Below are 18,235 nucleotides of genomic sequence, written 5' to 3'. Positions count from 1 at the left end.
GCAGCTTGCATTGAAACAGGAGGCAGGCTCAGGCCAATTCTCCCTACACCTTCCTTTATACGGTCAGAGAGGCAAGGAAGCCAGGTAACCTCTCTTCATTGCTACAAAGGATCCCGTTACTTCCGAGATACATGGACTCTGAGAATCCATCCACCATGTTCCTGTCATAGGGTCTATTCTTATCAATATGGCCTGGTAAATGTGTTAACGCCTATGTTTGGGGTTCACTGTTCCCAACAAAGCTCCAAAGACATAGCAACACAGTTTTAAAATTATATTAACTAATGCAAAAACAGGTCCAAATATGATTCTTTTTCTAATCAATAATAGTTATATTTTGATATGTAACTATTTTGAGTTTGATAATGATTATATTATAAAGTAGTCCTTTCTTTTCTAATTACAGATAACTATGTGGATTTTTGATCACAGCAAAAAGCCTTCCTTTCATTTACCTGGAAATATGCAGACATGAAAGTGTTATCTACAACCAAAATGATGTCTCCATGCTTGTGGACGATGCGTGCACAGGCTTCGATGTCAGTCATCTTCAAGGTTGGGTTTGTGGGTGTTTCAATCCAAACAAGCTACAGTAATTCAGCAAACAACAGTATGTAAAAATACCACCCATGTATACATCTCATATACCACAACATAGAAAGTTACTACTTCCCATGCTGGAAAGAGATAATGAAGGTGGAATAGTCAGGTTTGAATCCTAGCTAAATTTCTGATGGGCCATTGTTCGTAAATTTCCTTCTGTCTTCTGCAAGTCCTCTTCTGCCCAAAATGGTTGGTAATGTTTACCTTACAAAACAAAGACACGGTGTCTGGAGCTTCTGTTCTCAAAGACAAATAATATAGATTGTTGCTGTGGGACAATGGTCTTGTACCCTGTAAAAATTTGTCACTTGTATTGTTTCAATGAAACGCTGATTGGCCAGTAGCCAGGCAGGAAGTATAGGCGGGGCAACAGGAACAGGAGAATTCTAGGATGAGGAAAAGCTCAGTCTGTAGTTGTCTCCCAGACACAGAAGAAGCAATATGAGAAGGCCTCATTGATAAAAGGTATCAAGTCACGTGGTTAACACAGACAAGAATTATGAGCTAAGGCCAGGTAGTGGTGGCACACGCCTTTAATCCCAGCACTTGGGAGGCAGAGGCAGGCGGATCTCTGTGTGTTCGAGACCAGCCTGGTCTACAAGAGCTAGTTCCAGGACAGGCTCCAAAACCACAGAAAAACCCTGTCTTGAAAAAACAAAAAAACAAAAAAAGAATTATGAGCTAATGTAAGATGTAAGCATTAGTTAATAAGAAAGCCTGAGCTATTAGGTCAACCAGTTTATAACTAATGTAGACCTCTGTGTGTTCCAGGACAGGCTCCAAAACCACAGAAAAACCCTGTCTTGAAAAAACAAAAAAACAAAAAAAGAATTATGAGCTAATGTAAGATGTAAGCATTAGTTAATAAGAAAGCCTGAGCTATTAGGTCAACCAGTTTATAACTAATGTAGACCTCTGTGTGTTTCTTTGGGACTGAACAGTTGCGGGACCAGGTGGGACAGAAATTTCTGTCAACAAATTGTATAAAAATATATAAAAATATATCCTCACTCTGGGGAAGTAGCTCAGTAAAGATCTTTCCTAGTGTTCATGAAGCCTAGAATCAATCCCTAGTATTTGATAAACCAGCACTTTGTGGGCTTAGGGGTGATACCCACATTAAAACATTCAAGTAATAGAGGCAGGTGGATCACAAGTCCAAGGTTACCATCAGCTACCCAAGAGTCTGGATTACAAGCAACTCTACTCTAAACATCCTAGGATTTTCATTAAAGAGGATTAAAGGTTCATTAAAGACCAGGGTGCCAGGAACACTTTCAGAGTTGAATAACAACAAATGCACTAGAAACTCAAAACTTGAGGAAGTGCGGCAGCCATGCAGAAAGTTAGGTTCACTGACAGAGCTCTGATCTATCCCAATCCAGTTATGACGTGCACCCTCAACAGGTCCTACAAATACCAAGTGAAAACAATGTTAATAAGGTGTATCTGCATTGAAATGTATTACTTATAGCTTTCTTTTATAAGAACTAATGGCTTTTTTTTACATATCTGGATAGATAAGATGTCTAGTTAAATACAGTCCCTATCTGGAAGTTCACTACTAACAAGTAGTTTGAACATCTTGATTTACTTAAAGAACTGTAAAAATGACTTCTGGGTAAGAATAATAAATTCTAATCAAGATAATTTAAAAATTAAAAAAATGAAAAAAGTAACTAAGACAAAACAGGTTTTATATGGACTTTAAAATTTGACAACAGGGTCTGGAGAGATAGATCAGTAAAGAGCATTTATCCATGAGAAGACCCGTGTTTGACTCCCAGCACCTACACGGTGATTCCCAACCATCTGCAATTCTAGTTCGAAAGGATCCATTGCCCTCCACAGGTAGCAGATATATACATGGTACACATGTGTTCATGGAGACAAAATGCCCATACACATAAAATAAATAAATATAATATATATTACTTCAAAAGCAGAGCCTTATTTCAGGGGAAAATATTTTAATTCAAGAGACTAAAGGGCCAGCAAATAAAACAGTATTGATAAAATTTATCATACTCATGTTCTGCTTTCTTCCATTAGGAAGTCTCAGACCAGCTATTTGAATAAATCCCTTTCTCGAGAATCAAGCAATATAAAAGCACAACTTCCTTGAAAGCAAACTTTACTTAGTAAAAGCTGCCCCAGTGCTGATCTAGAAAGAATCCTTTGTGTGAAGGACTTCTACCTTTTAGCATTCACTGCCACATGAGCTGGGGTACAAGTTTAACATTTTAATCCTTAACAGAGTTAGAAAGGTTCACTCATAAAAGACACTGGCCTTTCGCTCCTGCAGAATTTAAATGAGGTCCCCAAATACCACATCTGCTATTCAGGCACAAATACCTTCCAAGGAACACAAGCTTCTCAGAGCTGAGATCAAAGTTCCTGGACTGGGGAGGTCTATGCTCTTTGAACAATGCTATGCTTTGGTAGCTTGGTATGTTTGAGAACTATTACTTTTGAATTTAATTTTTTACAAAAAATAATGGGTGGAGCTGAGAGATTAAATCCACGCTAGCTTCTAATACAATGCACATAAAAAATTTAAACTTATAGTTAGAACACTGATCTGCCCCCTAAAGGGGCCCCTTTAAAAAGCCCATACCTCTCTTGCTGGGTGGTGGTGGCACATGCCTTTAATCCCAGCACTTGGGAGGCAGAGGCAGGCGGATCTCTGTGAGTTCGAGGCCAGCCTGGTCTACAAGAGCTAGTGTTCCAGGACAGGATCCAAAGCTACAGAGAAACCCTGTCTCGAAAAACAAAACAAAACAAAAGTCCACACCTCTCAACAACTCTCTCTGGGACGGTGTTAAGAAGCAGGCTGTGCCGTGACTAACTGCAGTCCCTAGTTTAAGGTGTCTGGATCATTCAAGCTCTCTGTTGTGTATATAATGTTGAACTAAATCAGCTGGTGTGAAACTTCCTGAAAACCCCACCACTGTTACGGGAGGTCCTCCCACTCCTCCAGCCTATCGCCGCTGAGATACCAGCCCCTTGGGGTGTGGTCTCTCTCCCTTTAAAAAAGCGGCCACTTCCCTCTCCTCGCTCTCTTCACTTCCTGCTCCGCCGGTGACTTGACTTCCTTCCTGGTTACGCAGAGGGCTGACAGTGATCTGTAAGTTTTTTCCCCTTTAAATAAATATCACCCTATTAATCATAATCCCAAATTGGTGTGGCATTGTTTGTGACTTACGCCTTCATTTGGCGCCCAACGTTTGGTTTTAGAACCTCTCCCGGCTCGCAGCCGCGAGTTCGGCTTGGCGGGCGCTTGTTCGGCTTGGCGGGAGCCCTTGCTTCCTCAGCCGCTGCCTGTGGATTTAAACTCCACAGGCCCGCGTAGTCTCTGCCCGCGTGATTTGCTCTTTTCTGAGTCGTTTTCAAATCTCCCTTGCAAGCACAGCTCTTAAGTGGCGCGAACCAGAGCACGCGGTTGCTGAAAGCTGCAACCCCTCAGGGTGACTCTGTCACGTGGAGGCATAAGTAGCTTCCAGATTGCTCTTCTCTACCCCTGGATTCTAGGTTTCTGGTTCCATCTCTGGAATTGATTTAATTACATTTACTTTGTTGAGCAACTTACATTTTCCAGTTTTTAACAAATACTAGGCGGACTCTGAAACAGGACCGTGTTTTCGTCGAGACTTGGCAACAGCGCCACCTGCTGGATAATAGGTAATATGGCAGTTCTCGTTTCCAACGCGAATTTTACTGTTCTGGTTACCAATACAATGGGTTATATCATGCAAGGTTTATATGACTATGGGGATAACTTAATTTACTGGTTATTAGGTTTCAGTATTCTTTTGCATATTCTATCATTTAGGAAGATCATGGCACTCCTAAGAACCATACAATCTTTACTAGAAACTCATGCAGGTCAGGAGATTAAGGATTCAAAAGAGACAATAATAAAAAGACTTGAAATGATTGAAGAAATGATTGGAGCTGGTGAACAGAGTAATAAGGCACAAGGACAGGATACAATGCCAACACCAGCTATTAGAACTGGCTTACCAAAGGTTTTAGCAGCATACCCTATACTTAATTCTGACAAAGCGTCAACTTCTAAAGGCTCAAAGGGAGTCAGAGAAGCTAGATGGACGCCAATAGCAATGAATGATCTAAAAGAAATTAAGCAAGCTATTGTTAATTTTGGCTTGCACTCTGCATACGTAAAGGAAATGATAAGGACTTGGGCTTCTAATGCTAGAGCTACCCCCCATGATTTCCATCAGTTAGTGTCTGCAGTTTTAGATAATGGACCTTCCTTGATGTTTGGAATTTATTTCAGAGAAGAATCCAAACATATGGAACAGCAAGGAAGAGCAAAAGGTATTGAGGTTTCCCAAGATCAAATTCTTGGTGCAGGAGAATATGCTGATCCACAGGTCCAAGCTCTTTATGATGATGAAGTACTGTGTCTATGTCACCAAGCAGCTTTAAATGCTTGGAATAGGATACAAGATCCAGCAAAAAGGGTTGAATCATATACCAGAATTAGGCAGGGACAGAGAGAACCCTTTATTGACTTTTTGCAAAGATTAATTAAGGCTCTGGACATAGGGGTAACAGACCCAGAAGCTAGACGAATACTTCTTGAATCTCTAGCTTTTGAGAATGCAAACATAGAATGCAAAAAGATAATTGGGCCTTTAAAGTCTAGATCAGCACCTATGGATGAATGGATTCAGCATACGATGAATGTTGAGACGTTTAGCTATAACGATGAATCTTGGGTAGGAGAAGCGATTTCCACAGCAATGAGGAGACATCAAACTGCCAGGTGTTTTAATTGTGGTAAATTAGGACATCTGAAAAGGGATTGCAGGCACAGAATTTCTAGGAATATTATCTCCTCTGGGAATGACAAAGATAGGAGACCTAGGCCTTCAGGTATATGTAGGAGATGCGGTAAAGGCCGACATTGGTCCAATGAATGCAGGTCAACAACAGACAAACAAGGCAACCCGATACCGTCGGGAAACTCCTTGAGGGGCCTCTCGCAGGCCCCCAAGCCAACAGTGGCCCAGTCATTCCCAGTCACAGTGGAGAACGTGCCTCACCAAGAAAATTAAAAGCTCCAATTTCTGCTGTAAAAAGTAATACTGGTCTAAATGATGAAATCCATGTGGAGGATGAGTCAAAAAACCCAGTTGGACAGAGTAAACGTATATTTTGGCAGACTTCTATTAATGATCAAAGACCAAAGCTAAGAGTCTGTATAAATGGCACTTTTATTGAAGGCTTATTAGACACAGGTGCGGATGTAAGTATCATTACCCCAGAATCTTGGCATCCGAATTGGCCTCTTCAAGAGGTAGATGTTCAGTTCCTGGGAATTGGAACCCTATCTCGTGTAAAACAAAGCACAAGATGGGTTGAATGCATAGGGCCCGAAGGGCAAATAGGAAGACTAAGGCCATATATAGCCAATATTGCCATAAATTTATGGGGCCGTGACCTGCTACAGCAATGGAATACCCAGATTAACATTCCTGTAGTTCCAGGAACTCATAATTCTGGGAAGTATATGATGAGGTATTATGGAAAAAGGTCACTAGCCATTCAGGCTATACAAGAACATACAGCAAATACCAAACCTTTAGAGGTACCAACAGCCCTACCTTTAAAATGGCTAACTGAGAAGCCAATATGGATCAAACAGTGGCCTCTAGCTGAAGATAAACTACAGGCATTGGAACAGCTGGTGCAGGAGCAACTAGATGCTCACCACATTGAAGAATCAACCAGCCCTTGGAATTCTCCTGTGTTTGTTGTAAAAAAGAAATCTGGTAAATGGAGAATGGTGACAGATCTAAGAGCTGTCAACAAAGTAATTCAACCTATGGGCTCACTACAATCTGGAATTCCTTTGCCTTCTCTGTTACCAAAAGGATGGCCTCTTATAGTTATTGATTTGAAAGATTGTTTTTTCACTATACCGTTACAAGAAAAGGATAGAGAAAAATTTGCCTTCACAGTGCCTACTTATAATAATTCTCAGCCCAATAGGAGATATCAATGGACTGTCCTCCCATAGGGTATGCTCAATAGTCCTACACTGTGCCAATATTTTGTAAGTAAGCCATTGGAAATAATTCGTAAACAATTCCCCAAGTCCATTATTTATCATTACATGGATGACATCTTGTTATCTGATTCAAATAAAGATACTTTAGAAAGGATGTTTGAAGAAGTAAAGAAAGTCTTGCCTAGGTGGGGATTACAAATTGCCCCTGAAAAGATTCAAAGAGGAAATTCTATTAATTACCTAGGTTACAGAATAGGGTTAGAGAAAATTAAAACGCAAAAGGCACAAATTAGGAGAGACCGGTTAAAGACTCTTAATGACTTCCAAAGATTGTTAGGAGACATTTCCAGTCTACGACCAGCTGTTGGGATAACACCTGATCTAATAGTTCATTTAAACAAAACCTTAGATGGTGATAAAGATTTGAATAGTCCAAGAAAACTGACAGCTGAAGCAGAAAAGGAACTGACAATGATTGAGGAAAAATTACAGGAGGCACATGTGGATAGGGTGAACCCAAATCTTAGCTGCATCCTAGTCATATTGCCTTCCAGAATTTCTCCTACAGGGATTCTAATGCAGAGGGAAGATATTATTTTAGAGTGGATATTTATACCTAATAAACCAAGTAAAAAATTAAAAACTTATGTGGAAAAAGTCTCTGAATTAATTATAAAAGGTAAGCTGAGACTTCGTCAACTAGCAGGTATAGACCCAGCAGAAATTATAGTGCCTTTTACTACTGAAGAAATAAAAAAGTTATGGGAAGACAATGAACCGTGGCAAAGAGCTTGTGCTAATTTTTTGGGAGAAATTAATAGCAACTATCCCAAAAGTGGTAGACTTAACCTCATAAAAAGAACTTCTTGGATTCTTCCTAGAATTGTACGTGATGCTCCAATAACTGGAGCCCATACGTTCTATACTGATGCAAATAAATCAGGGAAAGCAGGTTACAAGTCAGATGAATTGAGTAAGGTGGAACAAAGCCCTTATAATTCTGTCCAGAAGGCAGAATTATATGCCATTCTTATGGTGCTAAGGGATTTTAAAGAACCTCTTAATATAGTTACAGATTCACAATATGCAGAAAGAGTTATCTTGCATATTGAAACCGCTGAATTTATACCAGATGACACAGAGTTGACTTCATTGTTTATCCAGGTACAAGACATAATCAGGAACAGGCTTTGTCCGATGTACATAACACACATCCGGTCCCATACAGGTCTGCCTGGTCCTCTAGCCCAAGGCAACGCTGAGATTGATCAATTATTGATTGGAAGTGTGTTGCAGGCCTCAGAATTTCATAAGAAGCATCATGTCAATAGTAAAGGCCTAAAGAAAGAATTTTCCATTACTTGGCAACAAGCTAAGGACATTATAAAGAGATGTCCTACTTGTTCTTTCTATAATCAAACACCGTTGCCTGCAGGGAGTAACCCAAAGGGCACTAAGAGAAATGAAATCTGGCAGATGGATGTGTTCCACTTTATAGAATTTGGTAAATTAAAATATGTACACCACACCATAGACATAGAAACCTGTATTCAGGTTTTCAATGGGCTACTGCCCTGAGCTCAGAAAAGGCTGATTCAGTAATCACACATTTATTGGAAGTTATGGCCATCATGGGTATACCTGCGCAAATAAAGACAGATAATGGTCCAGCATATGTATCTAAGAAAATGAAACGCTTTTTTGATTATTATAATATAAAACACATTACAGGTATACCAAATAATCCTACAGGTCAGGCAGTTATAGAAAGATCAAATCGTACTATAAAGGATATGATGAACAAACAGAAAGGGACCGAAAATACCCCCAGAAATAGATTACATAATGCTTTATTAACCTTGAATTTTCTTAACGCTAATGAGAAAGGAACGACAGCAGCAGAGAGACATTGGATAATGGAAAAGTCTGCTGAACTAAATCAACCGATTTATTTCAAAGATGTGCTGACCTCTCAGTGGAAGCCAGGAGATGTGCTACGTTGGGGAAGGGGTTTTGCTCTTGTTTCCACAGGAGAAGAAAAATTGTGGATACCATCAAAATTAATAAAGTTTCGATTTGAAGAAGAGAAACCTCTTGGAAAGGAGAAATGACAACTCATCCACAATGATGATATTCATACAGGTGGTAAGAAAAACATATAGAATGGGGGCAGGGTTCTGTTCTTATCTCCACAGGAAAACACTCATCTTTGAGAAATTCAAGGGACCCTGGATGTTTGGATACTGACAGATGGAAAAATACCTGCCCGATAGGAAATATCAAGAAAACTGAATGGGTTGTGTAAGTAATATTAAACCATATTTCTAAATTTATAAAGCTGGTTTTGAAGTTGGACTCTGGCTCAGTCCCTCTCCAATTCCAAGCCTGTTAGTAAGAGAAAAACCCAGAGTTTCTGGAGTTTCTGTCTCATGTCAAGAGCCATGATGTGGGACAGAAAGAAATATGAGTTTAGAAAACATCTTTGCTTTTCTTCATATCTATCATACTTTTCATTGAATATATCTATCATGTCTTTCATTGAATATATATATATATGTCTATATGATTAATGCTTAAGTTTCTCATAATGAACAATGAGTTTTTCCTGAAGTGACATTTGAAGTTTCCAGGAAGAAGATGGGGCCCCATAACAACAACTCCACCTGGTTGATATGATGTCATGATACTGATAGCACTACAACAAGACCTGCTTTGGGTACCAGCTGCACAAGACAGTTCCAACTTGGTTAGCTGAAATGGTGCACATCTTATACAACATTTTGGCCAGACCTGCACAAAATACTCAGAGACTATTGGCAATTTTAAAAGACATTGATCTTGAAATTTAACCATCATTCTACTTTCACAGGATCCCCCAGAAAGAACGTCGCCCCCATGACAGCTGGACGTAATTCTAGAGGACGACATCCCCTCTCCCAGTAAAGTTTGCCCTTGGGTTTAGGGACATCATTTAGGGGTTGATTATAAGTAGTATACGATTGAGGGTTGGGGGAGGAATTTTATAAGCTCAGGGATCATTTTGAAAAAAAAAAAAGAGGGATGATGGGATAATAGATTTGTAATTGTGAGTTACTGTTTTTAGACAAATATATTGGTATAGATTCTTGTATATTGATACAAAGTTAAATTATATTGACTATTGGATGCATGCATGTTTCTACCTTGTTTAAAACATTTTTATGTATTGACATATATTGTATTGTATATATTTACCATATTGCTGTGTACATTTCTACCTCTGATTAAGATACTTATATAATGTTTGTGTATTGATATATATTTACCTACTGCAATGTATATTTGTACATTGTTTATATTTGGAGGTCATTGTCCTCATTTGTTTCACAGTTGTTTATTGTCTTAATCTTTAAGTTAGATAGATATTGAGAATTATATAGACTAATAGTCATCTAAGTTTGTCATTTATAATTAGACTAATCAGGTTCTTTAGATATATAGAGATTATACTCAGTATAGATAGATAGTCTTCAACTTCTTCAAAGAGCTGTAGAAAATGGCCTTTAATCTAACTCAGAGTTTTGTGGTAGTGAGACACAATTGCTCCTGGCAACACCACTCTATTCCCGAGAGAATGTTGAGCACCAAAGACACTCCACCTGGAGCCTTTCCTTTTGGCAGAACTGGCCTTGGGGCAAAGAAATGCCTATACCTCAACCACTGACCAAGATACAGAGCGTGCATCAATGGATAAAACAGGGCTGTCTTATCCTGCCAAGACAGGGTAAGATAGTTTTGAAAAGTTGCTTGCCTTTGAAAATGGTGTGTCAGTTATGTTAGGCCTTAGCCAAAGTTGGTTGCTTCAACGCTGCTAATGTGACTTTGGGTGATTGCCTAGGTAGCTAGTTGTCTCTGTGATTTGTTGCATGTTTTGGAAGTTGTTTTACTGAACTTCCTAATTAACCAGGTAACATTATTTCCCTTCTCAGATCTTCGATGGGGTTGAAGACTATATAGATGTAGTTACTTTTCTCTCATGACTTGGCCAAGTTATTTATTATACAAGACCTAAGCTAGTTAGAATAGGATATTTGTACTTATTGTATATAATTTCATAGTAGGTTTAGAACTCTCTTATTTAAACAAAAGGGGGAGGTGTTACGGGAGGTCCTCCCACTCCTCCAGCCTATCGCCGCTGAGATACCAGCCCCTTGGGGTGTGGTCTCTCTCCCTTTAAAAAAGCGGCCACTTCCCTCTCCTCGCTCTCTTCACTTCCTGCTCCGCCGGTGACTTGACTTCCTTCCTGGTTACGCAGAGGGCTGACAGTGATCTGTAAGTTTTTTCCCCTTTAAATAAATATCACCCTATTAATCATAATCCCAAATTGGTGTGGCATTGTTTGTGACTTACGCCTTCACACCACACTTATAAAAGTTTGGTATTTCCTTTGTTCTTGGGATTGCTGTAAGGACTGACTTCAAAGAGGCTCCCCTGGCGCCCCCCCCAATCTGTCTCCTGGTGGTCATCTATCACTGTTTGTCTCTATCTGCTTCTATCCATGAAAACACAGGTGCCAAGGGAGAACAAAGGCATCAGATATCCTGGAGCTGAAGTTACAGGCAGTTATGGACCAACCCAGTGTAGGTGCTAGGAACCAAATTCAAGTCCCTCCCCTCCAAGAGCTCTTGACCACTGAACCATCTTTCCAACCCGGCCCACTCCAAGTTTTAAAGGGAAATCTCTCCTTCCTTTTACAGCCCTGTAATGAGGTTTTTAATGTATTTACCATTTTCTGTCTAACACTCTTTTCTTCCCACCTACCTCAAGAACCAGTTGGAATTCCACCTCAAAATTTGTGTGTGCACTCCAGATAATTATGCTTTCAACCCACAGAGACTCTAACCCATGTCAGTCTCAGTGTTCCCAACAGCTTCAATAAAATGTCATTTGGATTTAAATTACATCCTCTAGTGAACAGAAAGGATATAACTAAAACATCATTGGGAAAACAGACAGAATCAAAAGTCAGCTGGTTACCTTGGTTTGTGGTGTAATTGCTGACTCTAGCAATTCGATTTGGGTACAATCCACAAAAGAAACCTTCAGTCCAAATTCAGGTGCCACTCTCCTGAAGTACCTGTTGGTGCCTGAGGCAGAACACAGTCGGATATTAAAGAGAACCAGCAGAGAACATGACGTCAGGAAGTGTCCTCTCTCTGCAGACCTGTCCACTCCCAAAATGAAAAGAACCCTCTAAAAAAAAATGCAGCTGAAAGCAAGCTCAGTATAACTAAGTAGCATGGTTCTTGGACACACCCCAGAGTCAAATAAAACATACTTGATACCCACAAGTGGCAAGAAGCAGAACCATTTCCCAACCTTCCCTTTCTCTACTCTTTCTCTACTCTTCCAACAAGGAGCGGCTTCCTGACAGAGCATCTTCTGTAGAGATCTCTGCATGAACAAGCATGTATGTTTATGTTCAAGACAGGGACTTGGTGCCAGCGGTCCCAACTGATACATCCACAACACAATTCCTGCCCTCGGGGCTCAGGGATCACTACAGAAGGGTGGGGATAGTAAGACTCAGGGGAGCAGGAAGCTTGCTGTGAAATTCCTAGAAATGTTGAGAGCATAAACTCATGGAGTCTCATCAATGTGGCTCCCTAACCAATGCCTGAACAGTGAAACCAATGGACACGTTAACACGGGAAGGGGAAAACCAAAGAGGCCTCAGCATTAGACAAAGAACTACGGACAACTGGAGAATTCTGAGGATGGGAGAAATGGTCTCCCCCAGAGAAGAGCCCCCAGCTGGTTAGCCAGTACCTGGAACCATAAACATATACTTAACATTATCTGGACTGAGCAATTTGTATTTATATATTTAGGAATATACACATATATACATACATATATACATGCATGTATATGTAACAATAAGCAAAGAAGCCGGGCGGTGGTGGCGCCTGCCTTTAATCCCAGCACTTGGGAGGCAGAGGCAGGCAGATCTTTGTGAGTTCGAGGTCAGCCTGGTCTACAAGAGCCAGGACAGGCTCCAAAGCTACAGAGAAGCCCTGTCTTGAAAAAACAAAAACAAAAACAAACAAACAAAAAAAAGCAAAGAAAAAGAGACCATGAATTTGAGAGATTACAGGCAAAGGGTTGTATGTGTGCATGAAGGGAGGAAAAGGAAAATGATGTAATTATAATTTTTTTAAAAATGTATGAAAAAAGACAGAGTCTCCCTGTAGCCCAGTTGACATGAAACTGCTCGCTATACAGCCCAACCTGGCCAACTCATGGCAATTCTGCCTTAGCCTCCTGAGTGCTAGGATCATGGGCACGAACAACTGTTAGCAGTTTCTTCATAGCACTCAAGTCTAAAGACATCGCTAGAGAGACGCACAGGTTAAAGACTCTGGCCACCGAGCACAGCAACCCACATGGTGAAAGGAGAGGACTGGCTCTCAGGAATTGTTCTGTGATGCTCATTGGTTGCATGTGGCATTACAGCATGCCTGGTCCAGAGCGTATATGTTGTGTGTTCAGAACCAAGACTGTGGTGTGTCTGAAGCTGATCAAGTCCTATATCCTTGTTTCAACCCTTTTTTTATTTTTGGTTTTTCAAGAAGGGTTTCTCTGTGTAGCTTTGGAGCCTGTCCTGGAACTCACTCTGTAGACCAGGCTGGCCTCAAACTCAAAGAGATCTGCCTGCCTCTGCCTCCCAAGTGCTGAGATTGAAGGTGTACACTACCACCCAGTCCCCTTGTTCCAACTCTTAAACACAATTCTTATCAAATAAGCTCTCATAGGCACTTCTGGAACGTGGAATCTGAAATCCACGGAGGTGCCTGCCACACCTTAAAAAGAACACAGTCCCCAAAACTGGCAACGGCACCCACGAAGTTCAAGGCTCATTGTTATATCTGTACCAGCTGGCACACACTGGGCACGAGAGGGCACCTACCTCCATATACTTCATCAATGCAAATGACTTCATCTCCAGCTTTTAACAGATGGGTAATCGTCGTGGTGGCAGCTAGGCCCGAAGCAAAGGCCAAACCTACCGTAACAAAACAAATTAAAATAGGCTAAAATAAAACAAAACAAAAACCCTCAAATCTTAGCAACAAACTAGTGCCACCTGCATGCACCATGGCTCCCCAGGCTGACTGAGCCATTGCTCATGAGAGGTTCTCTACCCATTTCTGTTTTCACACACACACACACACACACACACAATGAAACTTTCTCTCTTCACTATTCTGATCATTCAGCATCATTTATCCTGAAAATACAAAGATGGCTTAACCAGAACTCACTCCCAGGAACTTTTCCTGGGAGTGACTTCCTTTCCCCTGAGAGCCTATTATCAAGGGTTTCAATTTGGCGGCCGAGCCATAGTGATGGCCTGAGGTGAAGGGAGTAATAAGCTCTGCCTTGCTGCTCTGTCGCTATTTACTGCTCACCGGTGAGAACACAGGTGTATATAAAGCTGGAAAACAAAGCCAAAGGATGTGTGCTGTTTGAGGAAAACGGGAGTTTGGGATGAGACTATCTCTGTTTCCTACTTTCTGTGCTTCTTTGTTCCCTACACCATAGAAGCGAGTCTCTTACAGTGTTTAGCCCCGTCCAGAGCAGCCACTGCTTTTTCCAAGGAGTTCCTTGTGGGATTTCCAGATCGGCCATATACGAAACCCTGAAAATAAGAAGAGGAGGAGGATTTATTCATCATCTTAGAGCTCTTGGTTAGTATCAGAGCCTGATAAAACATGGTCACAAACGCAGGTCAGTCCCACCATAGTGACTTGCTATGACCTAGCCATGGCGTATTTTGACATAAGACGTAAGTGTGGCATTGTTGTGACTATAGATCTGCTCACTGCTCACTGGATCTGGAACTCCAGTTCCAAGGGATCTGATGCCCTCTTCTGGCCTCCACAGACAGTGTAGTACACAGACATGCAAGAGGACAAAACACCTACACACATAAAATAAAAACGAGCAAGAATGACGTACCTGCATGGGTTAGAAGGATGTGCCTGTCACTTCTTAGCTTAGTACTAGTAGGTAAATGCCTTGATATTCTAACAGGCAACGTCTAGTTGCAAAACTGTGAGGATGAAATGGAGTAAGGCATAAATTCCCTGTCTATCCCTTGATGTGTGCTAACCACACAATATCAGCCCTTAACGTTGGCATGACATTGCAATTATGTCAGCCTCACCCTTCCCTTATTAGGAGGGACATATTAGGAAAAGGGAACTGCATGACTCTAACCTGTGCTTCTCTTCCCAAGATGTAAGTGATGCAGCTTCATTTAGCACGCAAGAGGGTTAGACGAGTCATTCAGGTGCTCAGGGTTCAGATCTTAACCCCATAAAAATGACCCAAAACAAAAGGAGGAAGCAATTCTCAGTGAACATCCTCCATGAGTTGCTTCATAAAACCTTGTGTCAGGCTTCCTTTATACTTAAGATTCGTCTAATCCCTTTATTTAGCCTGATGACCTACTTGAAGAAAAGCAAAGCCAAATGTTGTAAGACCCAGGGAATGTGACTTAAGAGGCAATCCTATGAGCCAGTGTGATCACACACGCCTGCAATCCCAGCAAAGGCAAAGTCAGATCCGTGAGTTCAAGGCCAGCCTGGGCTTATTAGAGTCAGGCTGTCCCGCAACAAGCAAAAACATCCTACACTTTTCTCCCCTTGGCTCATACAGCACATCACTACTTACAGCCTTGTTTTGGACCCAGAAACTTCTAGTATTAGTAATAATAATTTTAAAAGTTTTCTCCTGTATAGATAAACTGGGCACACAGAGTTCACAGGGCTCCAGCTGTCTTCAACACCTACTACTGTCTCTGCTTCATAGAAAACTCACCAAACCTCCTCTAAAATTCTTGGCTCCTAGAACAGCCCCAGGCTCCATAAATATTCATGAGCAGGCAGATGTCTACCATGGGGTAGGAGAGCTTATTTCATCAGCAAATTACCTTGTGCATTCCGTGGCTTTTTAAACAGAACTAAAGATTTCTGATAATTCTCAAGGTTGCAATGCTATTATCTTTTGGAGATTCTGAGCACAGACTGGATTTAACCTTCCCTGCTTGCTCTCCGAACCATTTAAACATCAATACCATACCCAAATACTCAATTTTTACACACTGTTCCATACAGGCAGCCAGCAGGCCTACAGAAGAGACCCCACCACTTGTTTGGAGAGGGTGGTGCATGCGTTTTGAATGCAAATCACCAGTTAGGAGTATCCTTGCCTGCTACAGTGATGCCCTTGGAACTCTGACTCACAGAACAAGGGCCGTTTGTAAGAACTTTATCTGACTTACAACACACAGAGGTAATTTCCAGAGCAGTCAAGACCTAGGAACATGGAGCAATTGCTTTACTAACTGTTGTCCTCTGAACCTTGGGTGACTTTTAATACACCAAGAAGGAAGATGCCATGAGATTTGCATCTTACAGGCTTTACTGGTGGCTTGTGTTTGAGTCTGGGTCAGTTTCCTTTTCTATAAAAGCACCTACCCTCTCTGACCTGGCTGTGGTAGTCAAATGGAAATAGCAAGACGTGAGGACTGCAAACACCAACGTACTTCTGAGTAATGAGTGTGTACCACAAAGTTTATAACTGCAGCAGCTCCTGTGCTGTGTTCTGTCATTATCCCCATTTACAGGGTCAGCTCAAGGTTAGGGTGGCTTAAATCGCTTCCTCCAGGTAACCTAGCAGAAGAGCTGATGCAAGAATCAACCCCCCTGTACTCATAATCACAGCCTAGATGAGTGACCCCCCCAACCGTTAAATTATTTTTGTTGCTATTTCATAACTGCAATTTTGCTAATGTTATGAACTTCAATGTAAGTACCTGATATACAATCCCTGTGAAAGGCTCACTGTGCCTCACGTGTTGAGAACCCCTCTCCTGGATGATGAAATGGTTTGAACTATTGCTTAGCACAGCTATAACGCAGCCCCATGCAGCCATGTGCAGAAGAGATAAATTAAAGCTTAGCTTCACTGTTCAGGAGCCTTGTTAACCCTAGGTTACCATAGTGCTGGTAATCCTATATCTCAGTTATCTCAATTTAAACACTGAGACCTTAGCTCAGGCTAGATTCCTTCTTGTTAACACTGGATGAAACTACATATAACACACAGACTCTAGGTATGCATTTGGTGTGTAAGTATTCAAGAGCTATTAACTGAACACTTATTGGAACTGATCTTAACTCTCTAGGACTTTCATTAGTATGTGCGTTTGAGTGCGAGTGTGTTTAAGTGTGAGTGTGTGGGTGTAGCTCAGAGAACAACTACAGGAGCTGGTTCTCTCCTTCCACCATATGGATTACAAAATTGAACTAAGATGGTCACGTTTGGTGACAAGCACCTTTACCTGCTCTGATAAAACACCATGACCAAAAGCAATTTGGGGAAGAAAGGGTTCATCATGGAAAGCCCTTAGGGCAGAAACCTGGAGGCAACAGCTGATGGAGACGTGCTGCTTACTGGCTTGCTCACGGGGCTTTCTAATACAACTCAGGATCACCAGTTTGGGAGTAGAGAGGGGTCCCCTACTCACAATGAGCTGAGCCCTCCCTTGTCAATCACTAATTAAGAAAATGCCCTACTGGTCTGCCTGTTTACAGCCTTATCTTCTGGAGGTACTTTCTCAGTTGATGTCCCCCTCCTCTCATATGACTATAGCTTGTGTCAAATTAATATAAAACTAGTCAGCACGTCGCTGGGCGATGGTGGCGCACGCCTTTAATCCCAGCACTCGGGAGGCAGAGGCAGGGGGAACTCTGTGAGTTAGAGACCATCCTGGTCTACAGAGCTAGTTCCAGGACAGGCTCCAAAGCCACAGAGAAACCCTGTCTCGAAAAACCAAAAACCAAAAACCCAACAAAACAAAACAAAACAAAACAAAACAAAAAAACTAGTCAGCACACCTGCTGAGCCTCCTCACGAGCCCAGGGCCTTCATTTTCCAAAGGAGGACTGGCTACAGGCAGCTTTATTGCTACAGAATTTACCAAATTACAACTCTGATTTTTAACTTAAAATCGCAGAGACCACCCACGAGTCTCGAGTGTTCCCGCAGTCCGCCCAGCCCGCCCAGCCCGTTCGACCCGCCCTGCCACTCACAGAGGACTGGCCCGGCGAGTCCTGCTTGAAAGTGGTGGCCAGCGAGATGGGCAGCACCACGGCGCGTGAATTCCACTGCTCGGGCTCCTGTCCCACGTGGATGGCCTGCGTGGCAAAGTGCTGGAAGCTGGGCAGGAAGCCGTTCGGGGTTGCGTTCTTTTGCATGCTGGGGCCTGAGAGAGGAAGACTTTGCTCAGTATGAGATCTCCAGGAGCCGTTCAGAGATTCGCGTTTATATCCAGGGCGGGGCGGGGCGGACGTGGCCAACTAGCGCGGGTCCTGAGGCAAAGCCATTGCCCATTGGCCGACACGGAGGTGTTGCCCGGAGTGTCCCTGCCCCGCCTCCCAGTGCCGCCGAGCAGCGCCCACGTAGTGAGCCGACTGGAACAGCCGGCTGCAGCAGAGTCCAGATCTAGCACCCTTTGTCCGCAGGGTAGAGACGCAGGTGCGG

The 18,235-nt window shown here is 42.0% G+C and overlaps 1 protein-coding gene across 1 annotated transcript in view; it reads right to left on the bottom strand.

Annotated features, from left to right (window-relative positions):
* The window catches only part of Cth (cystathionine gamma-lyase), a 30,355-nt gene extending 12,348 nt beyond the window's left edge, over window positions 1-18,007 (bottom strand). Inside the window, exons 1-5 of the mRNA XM_075981020.1 lie at window positions 17,785-18,007; window positions 14,243-14,324; window positions 13,593-13,688; window positions 11,660-11,769; window positions 456-587 (exon numbers count right to left, since the gene is read on the bottom strand). Of these exons, the coding sequence (XP_075837135.1) occupies window positions 456-587; window positions 11,660-11,769; window positions 13,593-13,688; window positions 14,243-14,324; window positions 17,785-17,949 (585 nt within the window). The 5' untranslated portion in view covers window positions 17,950-18,007. The remainder of the gene's footprint in view (window positions 1-455; window positions 588-11,659; window positions 11,770-13,592; window positions 13,689-14,242; window positions 14,325-17,784) is intronic.
* Between the last annotated feature and the right edge of the window lie 228 nt (window positions 18,008-18,235).

Source organism: Microtus pennsylvanicus, chromosome 7, assembly GCF_037038515.1.
Source record: "Microtus pennsylvanicus isolate mMicPen1 chromosome 7, mMicPen1.hap1, whole genome shotgun sequence".
Lineage (NCBI taxonomy): Eukaryota > Metazoa > Chordata > Mammalia > Rodentia > Cricetidae > Microtus > Microtus pennsylvanicus.
Note: the sequence above shows the minus strand (reverse complement) of the source record. Positions and strands in the feature narration are given on the sequence as shown.